Source organism: Vulpes lagopus, chromosome 2 (genome assembly GCF_018345385.1).
Source record: "Vulpes lagopus strain Blue_001 chromosome 2, ASM1834538v1, whole genome shotgun sequence".
NCBI lineage: Eukaryota > Metazoa > Chordata > Mammalia > Carnivora > Canidae > Vulpes > Vulpes lagopus.
Window position 1 is genome coordinate 31,421,189 of NC_054825.1, and position 18,133 is coordinate 31,439,321.

At 49.4% G+C, this 18,133-nt stretch overlaps 1 protein-coding gene across 1 annotated transcript in view; it reads left to right on the forward strand.

Annotated features, from left to right (window-relative positions):
* The first annotated feature begins 598 nt into the window (after window positions 1-598).
* TLL2 (tolloid like 2) overlaps window positions 599-18,133 on the forward strand; it is a 122,172-nt gene continuing 104,637 nt past the window's right edge. Inside the window, exon 1 of the mRNA XM_041732545.1 lies at window positions 599-1,214. Within this exon, the coding sequence (XP_041588479.1) occupies window positions 1,013-1,214 (202 nt within the window). The 5' untranslated portion in view covers window positions 599-1,012. The remainder of the gene's footprint in view (window positions 1,215-18,133) is intronic.

Sequence of the window (18,133 nt, forward strand, 5' to 3'; positions counted from 1 at the left end):
AAAAAAATAACCAGGCTTCAGAAATTGGTCATTTTTATTCCATCAAGTTAATGGTAAGTGGCTTATTTAATAAAAACATGCCTGTAGTTTAACACAAATAGCACGTACAGCTGTTCATTTGTCAATCTTTTTTTTGCCAGTACGAAGCATCTTAAACAGTTTTGCTGAAGGGTAGGGTCACCGAGAGGGGAAATCTGTCATTTTAAATAATTCTTCCCCTAAGGCACCCATATCAGCAGCCACTACGTTTGGTGAGGTGGGTGCTGCAGCCAGCGTCCTTCATGGCTGGACGAGGGATGTTGAGAAAGCTGGGAGAATCGTCATCTTTGGTTTTTACGAGTTGAAAGCTACCAGCGAGATTAACTTCGTTCCTACGGAGAAATGACTGTCCGAAAGCAGAGCCAGTGGTGACGACGCCCACCGCTCCCAGGGGGCTCCTGGCCCTGAGCTCGCAGCCGCCACGTGTGCGTCCGGGAGTTGTAAAGTGACTTACGCGAGTGAAACCAGGCGGGAAGTCCGGCCTTGGTCTTCAGGAGCAGCGTCTCGGGGGCCGGGGGGGCCGCGGGGCCGGGGGGCGGGGGGCCCGGGTCCTTGCCTACAGCATCTTCACCTCGCTCCGCTTCCTCCGAAGTTGCGGAGGTGCCGGGAAGAGGAGGGGCCTCGCCTCGGGCGCCCGAGTGATTGGCTGCCCCGGGCCCCTGGCGAGGCCTGTGTGGTCCAGCCCGGCGGAGGGGCGGGGCGGCCGCTGCTCCCACCGCCGCCACCACCGCCACAGTCGCAGCCGCCGCAGCCTCGGCCGCCGGGCAAGGAGCTCCGAGCGGCGGCTCCCCGGGCGCCCCGACGCGGCCCCGGCCGCCGGCCCTGCTCGCTCCGCGCCCGAGCCATGCCGGGCAGCCGTGTCTGATCGCTGCGCCCCGCCGCCGCCGACCTCCCGGGCGCACGGCCCCTGGCCCGAGCCGAGCTTTCCGCGCGCGCGCGCGACTCCCGCGGTCTCCGTCGGCGCCTCGCAACCATGCCCGGGGCAGCTGCTCTCGGGGCCCCGGGGCCTCTGCTGCTGTCGCTGCTGCTGCTGCTGCTGCTGCCGCCGCCGCCGCTGCCCCGCGGCGCGGGGGGGCTCGCGGAGCGCTCGGAGGCCGCCCGGGACTCCTCGGCGCTGGAAGGCGAGGACGGCGCGGAGCCGCAGCTGGAGCACTACCACGACCCGTGCAAAGCCGGTAGGTGCCGCCGCCGCGGCGGCCGGGGAAGTCCGGCAGAAGTTTGCCTTTGAAATGCAGATGAGCGGTGGGCTAGCCCGCGCGGCCGTCTGCGGGCCGGGCCGCCCCCCCTCCCCTCCCTGCCCTCCCCCGAGGTCCCCCGGCTCCCCGGGAAGACAATGCCGCTCCGGCTGGGACGTCCCGGGCGCAGGCCTGCGGAGCGCCCCGGGGGCGGCGTCGGGAGCGCGCCCGCAGCCGAGGAGCCGGGGCGCCGGGCCGCCCGACGTCCAGGTGCGGGACTGGGCGCGCCCCTCCCCGGCTCGACGGAGCCCCGGGCCCGCGCGCGTTCCGGGCGTTTGCAAGTTGTGCGCAAAGTTTCCCGAGGTCTCGTGCGTGCTCCAGGGAAGAGAAGAACGAAACCCGAAGAGCTGCACAGCGGGGACGGGGAAAGTGGGAGCCGAGGGAGAACGCGCGTGCCCCGAGGGGCCGCAAACTTCCCCGTGGCCCCCTCGGCGCGGCCCGGGCCTGGGGTCGCGGAGATGGAAGCCGGCAGGTGCTGTAATCCCTCAGGAAGCGGCGCTCTCGGCCCCGGCGCCGCCGCTCGGTTCCCGGAGCCACCAGCGGCTCGCGCGTCCCGAGGGGCGTGGCCTCCAGCCCGAGCGCTCGCGGCGGCAGCGCCCCCGGGCCGGGCGCGGAGCCCCGGAGGTGCGAGCGGTCGCCGCGCTCCCGGGAGGCGGCGGCGGGCCTGAGCCCTGGGAGCGGGGAGCGCGGCCCGCTGCTCTCCCAGACCGCGGTCGGCCGCCCTCACGTGGCCCCACTTCTTCACCCCCTGGAGACCCCTAGCAGCCTCCGTCCCCTCGTCTCTAAATTGGGGACAGTCATTCTAGGAGGTCTCATGGTGCGTGGGGAAATCCTCTGCAAATGGAGTAACGAGATGGTCCCGTAACGACCTGTATTGTTACAGCAGCGGCTGTGGGCTAGGCTGGAGGTCCCACAGACCAGAACTGGGCCGAGTCCGCCGAAGACCAGGTCACTAGGAGGCCGGAGGCCCCAGAGGCCGTGAGACCCGAGAATCTTGTGAAGGCTGAAGCTCAAAGCAGACTTGAGGGGCCTGCTTTTCCCTTGCGGGAATCGTCCTGCAGAGTACTCACCTATTGCTGTACCTGGTGGGGCTTCTGAGTTAGGAAGGTGGGCAGAAGTGTTGGTTCCTGGGTCATGTGAGAAAACATCAGCAGGTAGCATGTCCCGACTGAGGTATCTCAATTCCTCATGGGACCCAGCTCATGACCAGGGAGAAGGGTCTCCAGAGCACTGTTGGAATGGTGGCGGCCTTGCCCCAAAAACACAGAAGCTGAGGCTGTGAAAATGGGGGGGGGGGGGTGTGGAGGGTAAGGAGGTGAATCAACTACCGCCTGAAACTGTCAGATCCTGGACGCTACTGGATGTGTGTTGGGGCCTCTGGGATCTAATGTGGGCATCGGGGGTCTGGACTCAAGAAGCCATCATCAGCTTGTTCAAGACTGTACTGAGCACCTCTGGTATGCTGGGTGCTGGTGTGCATGCTGGAAATCTGGGTGAAAGAGGCATGAGTCTGTCTGAGAGAGGCCCCCACCTCCCAGTGGCAGCCTTATGGAATAACCCTAAGGCAGGCTTGCCCCTTGGGGCCTCATTTCTCTCCAATAATTTTGTAGAAAATGCGGATAACCAGGGCCCACGTGTTCTGTGAGTCTGCAGACAGGATGGGATGGGTGGGGAGGGCTGGAGAGCAGAGAATCTCGGGAGATTGGTTACAGCCCCCTCCGTGCTCCACAGCCATCCTTGGTCTTCCAGTAGCCTTGGCCTCTCCTCAAGCTGTGCTCATTCTAAGATTGGCCAGAAGAGGGCGATGGCAAGGGAGACCTGGGGAAAAGGTCACATCTCAGTCTGTCAGTGCTTCTGGAAATTCCCTGAATTAGGAAAAGCTTTCTTTCCTAAAAGAAAAAAAAAAAAAGCAGTTCACCAGGCACTGAGGAAGGATATGCCTCTCAGCTCAGGGGGAACACTGCATTGCTTGGTTCCACATTTAAACCAAATGTTTAGGGGCAGCCTCTCATCTGATCCCAGTCAAGTCCTAACTTCCTGACTCCTCTGCCAAGAAGGAGGGCTTCCGGGGCTTTGAATCTAAAACATCCCCCCCCCCACCACCACCACCTGTCCCTTCTTGAGTGGGAGCCTCCATTATGCTGCAGACACAGTTTAGAGAGCAGAGTTTGGGATCTGGTCCTGGCCTCTTGGAGCTGTGTTACCTTGGACAAGTCCCTTCCTCTTTGGGCCTCAGTTTCTCATCTCCAGGATGAGGTCATTAGACTTGCTGGGGTTGCAAACTGACAGGCCCAAGGAGCTGGTTCTCTTGGCCCACGTTGGGGGTCTTGCCTTGTGCCCACTTCACACCAGGAGGGCATTTGAATTTGTGCTCCTGGATCCTTTCTACTTTGTGTTCTGTGATTCTGTGAACTGTGCTTCCAACTCGGTCTCTCAGAGGCTGACCAAATTAGTAAGTGTTTCTCCATTTACTATTTTACTATTTACCATTTCACCACTCTTACCATTTTTAAAACCATTTTTCACCATTTTACCATTTATGAATTTCACCATTTCCTCTGCATTTACATTCTGTGTGATCTTGGGCAAGATACTTAATTTCTCTGTGCCATAATGTCCTTGTTTATAAATGAGGATGATTCCTAGTAAAGTGCTTTAAACAGTGCCTGGCTATATATTTAGGTTCTTTACAAACAGGTTTTCTAGAAACTTGGTGAAAGGACATCTCCATGTGGACCTTTGAAGCAAGTTTTAAACTATAACATTTAAATTTACTAATAAACAATCTACCTAATGCTGTGAGAAGGGATGCTTTTCAAATCAGATGCTGGGGGACTGGGAGTGAATGTGTGCAGTCCTCCTGGCCTGGGGCTGGTAAGGTACACTGGGCTTTCTGGGCACGGTCTCTGCCTAGCAGTACACAGCCAGCTCTGCTGTGTGGTTTTCATCTGATACTCTAAGTGTGGCCAAGGGTTCAATTGACAGTGAATTATAAGACATCCTCGCAACCACCATGCTTTTGAAAGAAACCTTTGCAAAGCTTCTGAGGGCTTCTCCTGCCCATTTGCTCTTACCCACGATTCTTTAGCTGGATTCAGCACCAGAAGGCCTGGGTCCTTATCCCTTTTACTCCCTCTGTGGCCTTGAGCAAGTCATTTCGCCTCTCTATGTCTTAATCTTCTCATCTGCAAAATGGGGATGGGAATAAACTACTTGCCTTGTAGGGTGACCTGCAGCTAGTTATAGCTGGATTCCTCGGACAAGGACTTGTGTGGAGATAGTTCATTTGGAAGGTGATCCCAATGAAGCGGGAAGAGTAAAACAAGGGAGGAGGAAATCCAATGAAGGACGTGAACTGAAGTAGGTGCTTTTGTTGATGGAGCCTTACACCCACCAGGACCCCTGCACAGCTTCCAGAAAGTCTTGTAGAATTCCTTGCCCATACAATGAGAGGCTGGAGCGTTTCTCCAAAGGCTGCTATCTTTCATTGTCTGCTCTTCCTTCTTTTGTTTCCAATGTAAAAAACAAAAAACAAAAAACAAAACAAAACAAAAAACCCACCCAAACTCAGTGTCATAGAACAACAGCCATTTTATTGTTTTGGTGATTCTCCAGATCAGGAATTTAGAAGGGGCACCACAGAGGTGATTTGTCTCTGCTCTGCAATGTCTGACCCTCTGCTGGGAAGATTTACAGGTGGTGGTGATGGGAGAGGGGGGCTGGAATCATCTGGAGCCCCCAGATGATCTGGTGGTTTGAGGCTGGCTGTTGCCCAGAGCTCAGTTGGACTATTGGCCAGAACACCTACAAGTGGCTCCTCTATGTGGTCTCTCCACGTGGGCTAGTTGGGCTTCCTCACAGCATGGCTGCTTGATTCTAAGTCCACACGTCCCAAGAGAACCAGATGGAAGCTATATTGCCTTATGTGACCTTGCTTCAGGAGCTGCGTATTCTCATTTCCACCATAGTCACAAGCCTTTGCAGATTGCAGAGGAAGGGATATAGACCCAGCTCTCCATGGGAAGAGTATCAAAATCATATTGTTAAAAGAGCATGTGGAATAGGGGGTGTTGTCTCAGCCAGTTTGGGAAAATAGGACCTGCCATGCTCCTCCAGGCATTAACTTTCCAGTATATCCAGCCTGCGTCTGTGTGCAGGCACCATGGTCACTACAGATTCAAAAAAAGCTCTTAAATAGAAATGTGGGGAGATATGCAGTGATACATGGAATTGCCCAGAGTTAAGCTGAGGATGTGTGACATAGGTCACCAAAATTGTCTACATGAAACTCAAATGATGAAAAAGTGCTTTGTAAACTGTAAAATACTGTATGGCCTTTTGGATTTATTAAACCCAAGGAAACTGGCCGACAGCCAGATTTCTTTTCAGCTGGCGGCTTGATAAATACCAGGGCCTTCCTCACTACTCCATGTTCATATATGATAAAAAAATCTATTGCTACATAAATAAATATAGTCTCTGGTGGCTTATAGCTTAGGAGCCAGTGGTTGGTCTGGGAGCTACTCTTTCCTCATGAGGAAGCTCGCATCCCTCCCACACTTTCAGACCTTACTTCTGTCTGGAAAGTGGGGCCTTATTCTACCTTGTCATGCTCTCCCAGGCACCTGACTTTACCAATCAGGCCTTGATTTTCAGAGCCACGCAGGGACCTTGAGGACAGTACTCTCTGAGACAGCTTTTGCCAGCAGCCCTCATATTACTGATGCAAGGCTGGAATGTCCTACTCTGTGAGGTCAGAGATTTTTGTCTGTTTTGGCCGCTGCTCTAAGCTCAGTGCCTCGAATGGTGCCTAGCACATTGTGGGATACTTATTAATATTTGCCGAATGAGGGAATGATGATTTTGACCCCATGTGGATTGGGTCTGTAGCTGAAGGGACCTCCGAGCTCACTGTTAGCCTCGAAAGTAGTGAGGCAGACCTGACCTAGTGGGCTCCGAGTTGGGAGATCATGGGGTCCTGGGAAGTGCTTAGCCCCCACCCCTGGAGTTTCCATCCCTCGTGGCAGGAGCAGATGCCTTGGTTTCGTAAGCACAGTTTTGAGTTTTCCATGATGCCTCCTAGAGGCCTGTCTTCCCAACATAGCCTGCTCCCATCTCCCTGGCACCCCTACTCTCTCCTGTCAGACTCCCACACTCCCCTGTGGGCTACACTCAGGGGACGGCAGCTGGCATTTTACAACTTTATTGTCATTTCTAGTTGTCGTGGTGTCCTTGCTGATGGGCAGGTGCTGATCTGATGGAGTCAAAATATTTCAGGGCTGTATGGAAATGAAAGTTTATTTTCCCACTTCTCCAGGCAGGAACAGCATCTAGTTCATCTCTCTTTCTAATATATCACCCCCTGATGTGCCCTGGGGCAGGGCCTGTGGTGGGTGAGAGCACAGGTTTTGACACCTGACAGACTTGGATTCAAAATCTGCTGCCTATGCAGGGCTTTGTGACCTTGAGTAAGGTACTTAACCTCTCTGAGCCTCCATTTCCTCACTTGGAAAGAACTGTTAATATTCACTATTTGAGGTTGCTGAAACAATTAAATGATTCAATATTTGTCAAGTGCTTAGCACTGCTTCTGGCACAGGCAGGTGTTCAGTGATTGGCATGTACATCATTAGAGCACAGAGAAGATACAACTCCTTCTTGAGCTCTTTTGTTGACATGCTATAGAGGAATTTGAATTCTTGTAATAAATGAACAATTGATTTCATATAGTGTAGTTATGGATTCTTCAATCAGACCTGATAATTATTGGTAAACAGTGTCTCCTAAATGCTTTGAAGGGTGAGTGTTATGACATGTGAGTTATAGCTCAATAAAGATTTTTTTTAAAGTAAGTGAAGGTGAGGACTGGCTAGGGCTGAGTTGGGGGAGGAAATGAAGTGCTCGGCTCCTGAGTAATGATCATACAGAGACACAGCAACTCCAGCAAGCAGAGAGAGCATGGCCATTAGATACCCAATGGAACCCAGAGGTCCCAACAGTGGCCAACACTCACATTGGGGCAAACAGTGTCTGGTAGAGGGGAGGCCAGGAAGGGGAACACACTGGCCCCCTTTGGGTGAGAATGGTCCAAAAGCTGAGTGATAGCAAGAATACCACCCCGTCGATCTTTAGCCAGCCCCAGGGGTAAACCGGCAACTGTGTCAGTTCCCATTTTGCACCTTGTGAAACTGAGCTTCTTGCCCAGACCTTCTGCTTGACATTGATAGTCCTGTGACTCCTGATGTTGTGTTTGTAGACAGAGCTCAAGTTCTGAAGACAAAGTCCTCAATGGCATCATCCAACATGGATCCCCAACTCTGACATCAGTGGAACCTATGTCCTCTTCTCTCTCTTTGCCAATCCTCCAGTGATCCGTGTCTCACACCCTCTTCTGGGAGTGGCATGTATGTTGGGAGCATATTCTTTAATCCTCTGTCCAATGGGACAAGGGAGGAGGGGCACCTAAGTGCCAATTGGACCTACTCCTGTCCTTGGAAGTGTCCAGCTCAGGGCTAGGCATGGCCTCCTCAGCAAGAAGAGGCTGCTGAGAGAAGCCAGGTGTAGACAGGTCAGCAGGTTGTCCCATGTGGCAGTACCTCCTGCGGTCGGTTCAGGACCTCCGCTTCTCACTGATTCTCCAGCCATTCTCGGGACACTAACTGGGCAGGCTCCTAGCCAGCCTGCTGGTTCTGGACCCAAGCTTTGGAGACAGGTTGACTTAGGTTCTCCTTCTCGGCTCTGTAACTTAGAGCTGTGAGACCTTGGGCAAGTCTCAAAGCCTTTCAAGCCTCAGCTTCCTTGTCTATATAAGGTTAATAGAAACTCCTATTTTGCAAGCTTGTTATAAGAAAGGCACTTGATACTGTGCTTCACAAATGGAATCATTCAATAAATATGAAATATTGCAGTCATCTTGTGGCCCTTGGAGAACCTGTCATGTCCAAAAAGTGTGTGGATAAATTGAGTCCCATGGGCAGCACCACCTTCTGTGCTGAGAGAGCCCAGGGGCTAAGTGGGTAGACTCTACAGACAGAGTGCCCAAGTTCAGATTCTGACTATACCAGTTAATGCCTCTGGGACCCTAAGCAACTTGCTTAAGCCCTCTGAATCTCAGTTTCCTCAACCATAAGATATGGATACTAATATCTACAACATAGAGTTATTATGAAGATTACAGGAGTTAAAATAGACAAAGCCTTTGCATAGTGCCTGGAACATGGCAAATATTCAGTAAATATTATTGTTTTTATTACTATCATCCCACCGAAATTCGACAAGGTTTCCAAGTGGCAAGAAACTGAGTATCTGAACAACCAAAGCCAGATAATGTTACCAGAGCTTTATGTTTCCTGACAACACCAATGCTGCACCAATCCTCTATACTTAAAGACCTTGGTCTGAAAACAATCTGCCATGAATGTCTGGCTTCCTTGATGCTCTGCTGGATCAGGGGTGGGGGTGAGGGGGGTGGTTCGGTGCCCTGCAAGCCAACTGGGTGTCTAGGATCCACTGAGAAGCCAACCCCCGACTATTTGGAGATGTGTGAATGGCATTGGGCTCAAGCCTCCATTCAGCCAATGGCTCCCCCTCCCCTCTTCTTCCCCAGCCAATCCTCTTTCTAAAAGCATTCATTCCTCAGGGCACCTGAGTGTCTGAGTTGGTAACCACCTGCCCTCGGCTCAGGTCATGATCCCAGGGTTCTGGGATCAAGCCCCACATTATATTCCCTGCTTAGCGGGGAGTCTGCTTTTCCTTCTCCCTTTGTCCCCCTGCTCATGCTCTCTCTCTCAAATAATTAACTAAAATCTTTTTAAAAAAACTTAAAAAATAAAAGCACTCATTCTTTCATGTTGCAGATAGCTGAGGTGCAAGCAGGATTTGGAGCCACATCACATTTGATGGTGGCACAGTCCTTCTGCTATGGACCCATAGTCAAGCAATCTGCATAGAGGATGTAACTTCATTGATTCCCCAAACCTTTGCCTTCTTACCCCTCACCGTGCTTTTCAAAAGAAGAACTAAGCTATTAACCTTTGCAGTGATTACAGCATTGCCTTAGAGCTTTGGGCCATGCCTGATGGTTTTCAAAGTTCTTTTCCTTCTCCTCTCTCCACTGGTCTCTCAAATAGCCAGGAGATGATCTGAGCACTCGCGGGAGATGCTCTGGGCTCTTATGATCTGTGGGCACTGGGAGATGTCCAGGTGCTACACAGGGGAGAAGCTGGGCTGGGGCCTGCATGGGACACTGAACTCATCCATAATGGGACAGGATCCTCCAACCCTTGTTGTCTTCCGTAAGCATATGGGCTCTCCATACCTGGAGCCACTTCCCTTCTCCCAGATCTCTCCACACCGTCAACCAGTGCCTCTGTGCTGCCCAATGAAGGTCATTGGTGTGCTTGCTCCCCAGAGCACCATAGCCTGCCGCCTTCTCCCTACCTTTTTCTCTATCCGGGGCCAGGACTCCAATGAGGATGAGACAATTCTGGCCTTCAAAGTGCTCTCTGTCCCAGAGCCTAGAAGAAAATGATACAAAGTGTTGAAAGGCATCTGTCCCTGAAGGCTCTCGGTTCACGGCACTCCATGGTGTCAGGTTGGTTGAGGATGACGGGACCGGTTACTCTCTTCACCCTGGAGGTAGAGGACTTAGGTGGCGCATGTTTCCCCAAGGATACTCTGGGTGAATGGGCCATCTGGGTGACAGAGCAGATCAGTGAAATGTCATTTTTAAGAGACTTTTTGGGGCTCAGGCAGCCCGTGACATGAAACCTTGCCTCTGTCCTCACTGCTTGTGTGGTTTTCACGAAATTTCTTTACCTCTCTGAGCCTGTCTTCTCATTTGGAAAATGGGAATGATACGAAAACCTATCCAATAGGTTTGTTGGAGGGTTAAGTTAGGCAGTGCACAAAAGTGTTCAGCAAGCAGTTAATAATCGTTGGCTCCTCTCCTTGCTGTGGTTACTATTACTCCTGTTATTGCTCCCTATTTAAGAATTTCTCTCTAAGTGACAATCTCTCTGTGGCCTCTGTATGCTTATCTCTCCCTCTCAGGGCTGCAAAGAGTTCTCTTGGGATCCATAGCATGTGGCGAGTGATAATTTATTGCTCCACAGCTCACTTGCTCTCATCCATGAAGCAGAGGGAGGATGACAGATAAACCAAATGCATATAAGCAGGTTTCTCATGGTATCCTCTTAGCCTGTTCATAATACAGTTCTGCCTGGATGCAAACATAGCAACAGGAACCGAGCTTTCCTGCTGATTGGTTACAGACCTATCTATGATCACGCCACCGTCTAACCACTTCTGTCAATTACCAATAAATATTCTCAGGCTCGCCTGCACGAGCACTTGAGTGTTGATGTTCAGCCCCGAGTCTTTGCCTGCTCCGCCAGCTGGGCCACTTATCTCCCCGTTCATCCTGCAATTTGCACCCAGCCTCCTCCCCTTCCTCCCACCTGGGTTACTGGCCTTGAGTTGATGTGAGTCGTGCCTGAGCCAGTTTCCCACAGGAGCAGGCTACCTTCTACAGTAGCTCTTTCTCAAGTTCCTGGGTCAGTTCTCCCCCGCACTGAGCTGGCACTGGTTTCCCATCCTCTCACCCCGTCTCAGAGTCAGCCTGGCTCCCTGAGGACTGGGCTCTGTGGTGGCAGGTACTACATGGTACCAGAGTCCACCCAAGTGCTTCAACCAGAATCCCCACGCCACCCTGGATACCTGTCTCTTCCTTCCCCTCTCATGCAGTCCAGCCCAAATGCTGCCAGTCCCCTTCCCTCCACCTCCACTGCCATCGTTTAGTCTAAAGTGGGCGCCCAGCTGGGCTAATGGCGACCATGCCTGAGCACATCTTCCTGCTGCCCCACTTGCTTCCTGCAGTCTCTTTTCCACGTTGTCGCTTGAGTGGTCCTTTTGAAACTCATGCTTGATCCTGTTTACAAAATCAGATCTGCTGAGGACCCTCAGCATACATATCCTTTTCCCTATCCCTGGCCCTCTGAGGCCTTCCTAGGCCCTGATGTTTTAAATCTCTCATCATCTTTGTTTCTCTGCATGGCATTTTTACAGTCCATTACTGGGTATAGCTATTGGTATGATTATTTGCTCAGTGTCTGTCTCCATATGAGACAATGAGCTCCAGGAATAGAAACAAGACTCACTTGGTTTCCCGGTCATTGGCACAGTGCCTGGCATATGGTGGGTGCTCAAGTGGTATTTACCAAATGAAAAACTGAGTGAATGAGATACCAGAGGGATTTGGAAAAGGTAGCAATCACCATAAGAAAATCAAGGAAGCCTTCCTGGTAAGCTGGGGTGGTAAGCCCTGATCTTGGCCTACCTTGGAATAGTGGATGCCAAGCTGACACATTTGAAACATGTCTTTTAAGAAATGGGGAGCTATTGATGTTTCTTGAGCAGAGGACTATTATAATGAAGACATATAATGCTTAGGATCTGTAGAAGCAGGAAATAGGAGGACTACCAGGAGGTCTAGGTCTGAGAGCATGAGGACCAGACTTGGGCTATGGCCTTGGGAATGGAAAGGAAAAGAAGATGGGAGGGAGATCATGGTCTGTGTGTGGTAGAGGCACCAAGATGAGATGCATCTCAAGATCAGAGTGGAAACATGAATGAGTTCATCAAGGCATGCTCAATAAGTATTGAGGTGTCCTTGACATGGGGATGTTATTTTTTAACATAAAACAGTTTTCTTAATTACACAGCTAATACGCATCCACTGGAGAACATTTAGAAAATATAAAGAGCAAGCAAGAGCAAAAATTTCTGGTAATTCCATGGCCTAGAAGTAATTGTTGACATTTTGTTGTGTATTACTCCAAAAAATTCTTAGACGTGCTTATATTTTTTCTTTAAGTGCTGTACATACTGCTTTGAACCTGCTGGTGTTTCATTTTCACTTGAGTATCATGGCCCTCTTTCCATGATAGTAAAGCTATTTATGTAATAGATGTACTTCTGTAATGTCGACTTAAGTTGTTTTGTACATCATTGTGTAGATGCTCCATAATTTGTTTAATAGATCCCCTATTGTTGGACATAGAGATTTTCCCCAATCTTTTCTTTTGCTTTTACACACAATGATGCTTGAGTCATCCTTGTTGCTGGATTTTTATGTGCATTTAACATTATTTCTTTAGGAAAAAATCCCTACATGTAGAATTGCTGAGGTGAAAGTGTAGATGCTTTTAGGGCTTCTGATTCTTTTCAAATTGCCCTTCAAATTTTTTCATTCCTTTGAATCTCTATTAACATTCTGTATTTTTTTTAAAGATTTTATTTATTTATTATGAGAGTCACAGAGAGAAAGGCAGAGACATAGGCAGAGGAAGAAGCAGGCTCCTCGCAGGAAGCCCAATGTGGAATTTGATCCCTGAACCCCGAGATCATGCCCTAAGGTGGAGGCAGACGCTCAACCACTGAGCTACCCAGATGTCCCTCTGTATTCTAATTTAAACATTTTTTGCTGATTTGATAAGAGAAGAATAATTTTGTTATTTCTTCAGTTTGCATTTATATTATAATTGTATGTCCTTTTCAAATGATTTTGAACCTTTAACAATTTATTTTGATCACTTGTATTTCTTTTGCTATGTGCACTTCCTGTTTGTGCTCCTGTTGTTTCCTTCTTATTTATAAGCTTTTTTATCCTCTATTCATGCTCGCTTTTCTTTTCTTTTTTTTTCAAAAGATTTTTAATTTATTTATTCATGAGAGACGCAGGGAGAGAGAGAGATAGAGGCAGAGACACAGGCAGAGGGAGAAGCAGGCTCCATGCAGGGAGCCTGATGTGGGACTCGATCCCGGGACTCCAGGATCACGCCCTGGGCTGAAGACAGGCGCTAAACTGCTGAGCCACCCAGGGATCCCCATCGTGCTCACTTTTCTAATTGGATGAGCATTTAGTAGAATGCTTAACATTTTGTAGAAACTTAAATTTAGGAACTTCAACCTTTTATCTGTCATGTTTGTCACAAAAACTTTTGAAGAGAAGATTTTTAAAAAGCAGAAAGTTTATTCTGTACCATATCATTCACTTCTTTCATGGTGATGATGGCAGGGCTGTGTCAGTTAAGATTTAGGGTTTGCTAGTAATGGACCCACATTAATTGGCTATGGCCATCGAGGTCCAGTTGGGAGACTGAAATTTCACCAGTAATTTGAGAACTAATTCAAACATTTAATATAAAGGATTATAAACTAGCAAAAGGTAAGTGGCTACTGGAGAACTCTAAGGAAAACAGAAACAACAAGATGTGGAGAGAAATTACTAGGGACTAAGGAGTAAACTTGAGAGAGGCCACCCCACCCCACCCCACCCAACCCTACCTTCTAACGTCATAGGAGAGGGTGTGCCTGTGGTCTACTGGAAGTTGCAGGAGTTCACTGAGATGCTTCAGGAAAAGACTGATGAATGAGGCATCGTCCATTGGAGTCTGGGCAACACTCTGAAGGGTGGACAGCAGCAGGGCTCCTGGACACTGCTGGCAACCACTCCATAGGAATGAGAAAGATGAGACCACCTGAACTAGGAAGAAAAATCACTTCCTCTTGCACTATCCCTCTAGTGCCCTCTAAAGCCTAATGTCATGCAGGTGGCAAAGGAATAATGTTTCAAGGGCCCAGCTCCAGCATCACAAAGTATGACAGAAAAAGGGTAGATTTAGGGGTGTCTGGGTGGCTTAGTGATTGAGCATCTGCCTTCTGCCCAGGGTGTGATCTCAGGGTCCTGGGATTGAGTCCCATGTTAGGTTTCCCACAGGGAGCCTGCTTCTCCCTCTGCCTGTGTCTCTGCCTCTCTCTGTGTGTCTCTCATGAATAAATAAAATAAAAATCTTTTTTTTTTTTAAAAAAAAGGTAGGTTTAGAGCTGAGAAACAATACATTGGTAGCTGAAACATTGATTAAACAAGTTAGAAGTTTCTTTCTCACATCAAAGTCTGGAGGTTCTGCAATGCCAGTCCAATATGGCTTCTGCTCCAGGCAATTCCCCAGGATACAATCTCCTTACAGCTTGCCCCTCCATTCTCCTAAGATTGAGGCCTTTATCCTCATAGCCTGAGATGGTAGACAGAGCTCAAACCATCACAAACACCATCTAAACATGGGAGACATGGAAAAGTAAAAGGGACAAAGAATGTATGAGAAGGTTTGTAGGAGATGCCATTTGCTACTTTGGCTTTTATCTCATTGGTCATGTGGCCACAGATAGCTATATGGGGAGTCTGGGGAATGTTTCTTCTGGAAGACCTGGAACTGAAAATCAGAGGTTCTATTATTATGGAAGAAGGGAGAAAAGGTATCCGTGGATAATAAGCAATCTCTGCCATAGTAGACTAAAGTTGCTGGACCTTTATGAAGAAAATTTAGTCAAAATGAGGATAAGCTCATTACTATTAGTGAATATTAGCCAGATATACCAGATACGATCTTAGAGTAAAATCCTGTAGAATGTTAGAGCTAGAAGAAACTACTAGGATTATTTATTCTAAGTTTTTCACATTTCCTGTGAGATCCCTGAGGGCCAGGGAGAAGGGGGCAGTAACTTGTCCAAGGTCACGGAGACGGCTATTGGTAGCTATGGCCTAGAGTTGGACCCCAGGTCTCCTTTACCCTCTGCCTGGCATATCTTTTCACGTTCTGCACTACTTAGAGTCTCCAGTGGACCTTTGTCTTCAGAATGAGTCCTGCATTATTGCGCTGATAACATGTGGCTCTATACAAGATCATTCCACAGTGGAGTTATTAGGGCTTATGAGATATGCCTGGTCCTGGAATCAGGCACGTAAGATGCAAAATTATAGCCCAAGAAGCTTCTGGCTCTTAGGACCTAAACTGTACCCTTCTCTCCAATACTGAGTGGATTCCTGTGAGCTCAGGCTGTTGAAACACAGCAAGTATGAGATAGCACTAAGTCACATTCTGCTGGAATTAAGCTGTGAAAGTGTTCTCCTAGGCCAAAGTAGCCAATCACCTTGCCAGTGTGAATGTCATCATTTCTATATAGCTGTGGAAATAATGGAAGGATTTTCTTAGAACAAAGGGAGCCAGGGTCTCAGCAGGAAACAGACTTTACCCCAGATGTTTCAACTGAAGATACCTTCACGAAGAGACTACTTACAGAGGCAGGGTTAGGGGACGAAGAAGGCCAGCAAGCCACCTCTGTGGCTGAAGGGATGGGGAGGGGCCAGCGTTATAGGAGCTGGAACAGAGCTGGAGGGCAAGTGGCTGAAGGATGCACCTGCTCTGAGAGACACAGCACCAAAACAGGGGGGAAAGAAGGGAAGAAATGCCCATGTCTCTCCCTCTTCTTCCATCTCATCTGCCAGGCTCTCCTCCTGCCTGAATGCCACCAGAAGCCCGGCGGGCGGGGGGGGGGGGGCGGGCGGCGGTCGTGGAGGATGCAGTCCACAGGATCAGCCTTCCTGGGCACAGAGCAGGGCAGAGAGGGTGGAGAGTAAGTATCGGAACTTTCATCACACCTCAGGATTGCTGCAAATACTCTTTTACATGGGTGGAAAGATTTTTAGTATCTTTCAAACACATATTTGTAAATGGTCAATGTGTGGCACCTGGGATGCCACTTCTCCCCCATGTCAAAGGCAGATATGGCTACTTGACCATGGTGCTCTTTTCTATGGACCCGAGAAATCACCTCACATGGCTCAAAGAAACATTACCAGTTGAGCAGGCTTGGTACATGAGATGAAACCTATTTTGAGCTCTAAAATTTAAATAACCTTGTGAATATGGCCTACCTTCCTGCTCTTGCCAATCTAGTGGATAATCCTTTTTTTTCTGGGAAATAGCTGAGCAGGTATTTCTCAGGCCAAGTGAGTCCTGCGTGGAAAGTGAAGTCCTGGCTCTGAAATGCGCTGGTGCAGCCATATCGGGATGTAGATGCAGGGGCGAGGCAGGCGGCCCTATCTGCCTCGAGCCAGGTGGCCACCAGCTCGGACACCAGCCAGACTCCCCTGGCGTATCTGTACAATAGGATGCCGCCAACCGAGGCAGAAGGCAGGGCTGGGTGTTCGCTTGAGGTGGAACCAGCTTTCAGAGCTCAGTTGCTGTCAGAGCCATCTGTACGCGGTGCTCTCCTAGGTCCTGACCGACCGTTAACGTGGAGAGCCCTGTGGATTCGAAGGCCCGGCTGGGTTTCTGCTGCACACTCTCAGACTGCTGAGTTCAGGCTGGAAGTGGCTTTGAGTAGAAACCCCTTAGCTGGAACCAATGGATAATAGGTTATGAATGTTATCAGCATGGCATGGGGTGTAGGTGGCAAAGAGGTCCCAGCTCATGAGCCATTTCTATCAATTTGTGTTGGTCCTGTGTTGGGATGGGCTTGGAGACAGCATCCAGGTTCCATGGACAGGAGGGCCATGAGTAGGGATATCCGCCCTGAGATATTAGGGATATTCTATGAGCACATGTTTGTCTCATATTTGCCATCCCTGGTGTAGGGACAGAGAACTGGGTGAGCGTCAGCAGACATAGCTTTAGGATGTGATATTTTGAGCACCTCATCTGACCTTCCTGGACCTATTTCCTCACGTGGAAAACAAGGATGGCTTTTCAGCTCTCTCCATCTTAGAAAGTCCATGATTCAGACTAGCTTTTTAAAGAATGTGAAACTTGCAACAAATCTGATCCAATTAAAATATTTCCAACTCCCCACTCCTCTGTGCCATATGCTTGAGTAACTAAGCTGTCTGTCCCTCGTGAGGGCCATTTCCCCAAGCTGGAGCAGCTGGACACCCTGAGACAAGAGGCCTCCCATACTAAACAGACCCTACTCTTTAATCTCAACCAAAAGATCCAGGAGGCGTGATTCACATCTCGCCCCGTTTCCTCTCCTCTGTCCTCCGAGAGCCCGAACCTCTCCCCTCATGCTCTGCAAATGCGCCTGAATGCAGAGTCCTGAAATTTAGGTTCATGGTTTCAAAGTTCATGGTCCTGAGAATAAACAAAAAAACTATTGTGGTTGCATAGAGCTGTGGACCCCATTAACACTGCCCCATGAATATTTATAGCGTGAAACTACAAAAGAACATAGAGGCCATATTGTATTTCTTAGAACTTTCTTTCCATGGGGTCCTTTCTCTGTGGGTCACTTTAATGTAAGCTTTGCTTATTTAGTTGCACACTTTAAGCCGATTAACTTTTTACTAAAAAAAAAAAAAAAAAACCAAAAAAAACCCCTCCCTGTTTGTTTGTACATATACTCCCTAGACAAAGATTCATAGAAAACTGCTTTAAACCTGTTAAATCCCTCTGTTGGAAACTTGAAGTGAACTAAATGTATCCCTGGGTAGGATTCCCCTGTAACCGTCCCGCCTTAGGCCCTTGCGCCCTACCTCAGCCTGTTTGCTGGGAGGAATTCCCATATCGGAATACACCGTATTTAGTTCCTCTGATAATCTTGGCTTCTCTCTGGGAGATTCGTAAACGGAGCCTTAGTTCCATCCTTCCTGCATGGTTTGTCATGGGGATGACAAAGGGCAGGCCCTGAGTAGGTGGATGCGTATACTTCTCTAATAGAAATTGTAGAGAAATCAAACATTAGTGCTGGCGGGACCTCAGAGGGTGGACTCCACTGGTCTCCAGACTTGAGTGAAGCAGGAGTCACCTGGGGGGCGGGGCGGGGGCATGAGTTTAAAATGCATATTCCTGGGTCCTATCCCCAGAGATTCTGATTTTCATAGGTGTGGGCTGGGGACCTGGGGATTGTCACATCAATACTCTCCTCAGACATTTCAAACCAGGTGGTTTGTGGACCATGACTTGGGAAGCACGGAGCTGGTTCAGTTGTCTCCTTGTATGTGTGAAGAAAGTGCCACCAAAGGC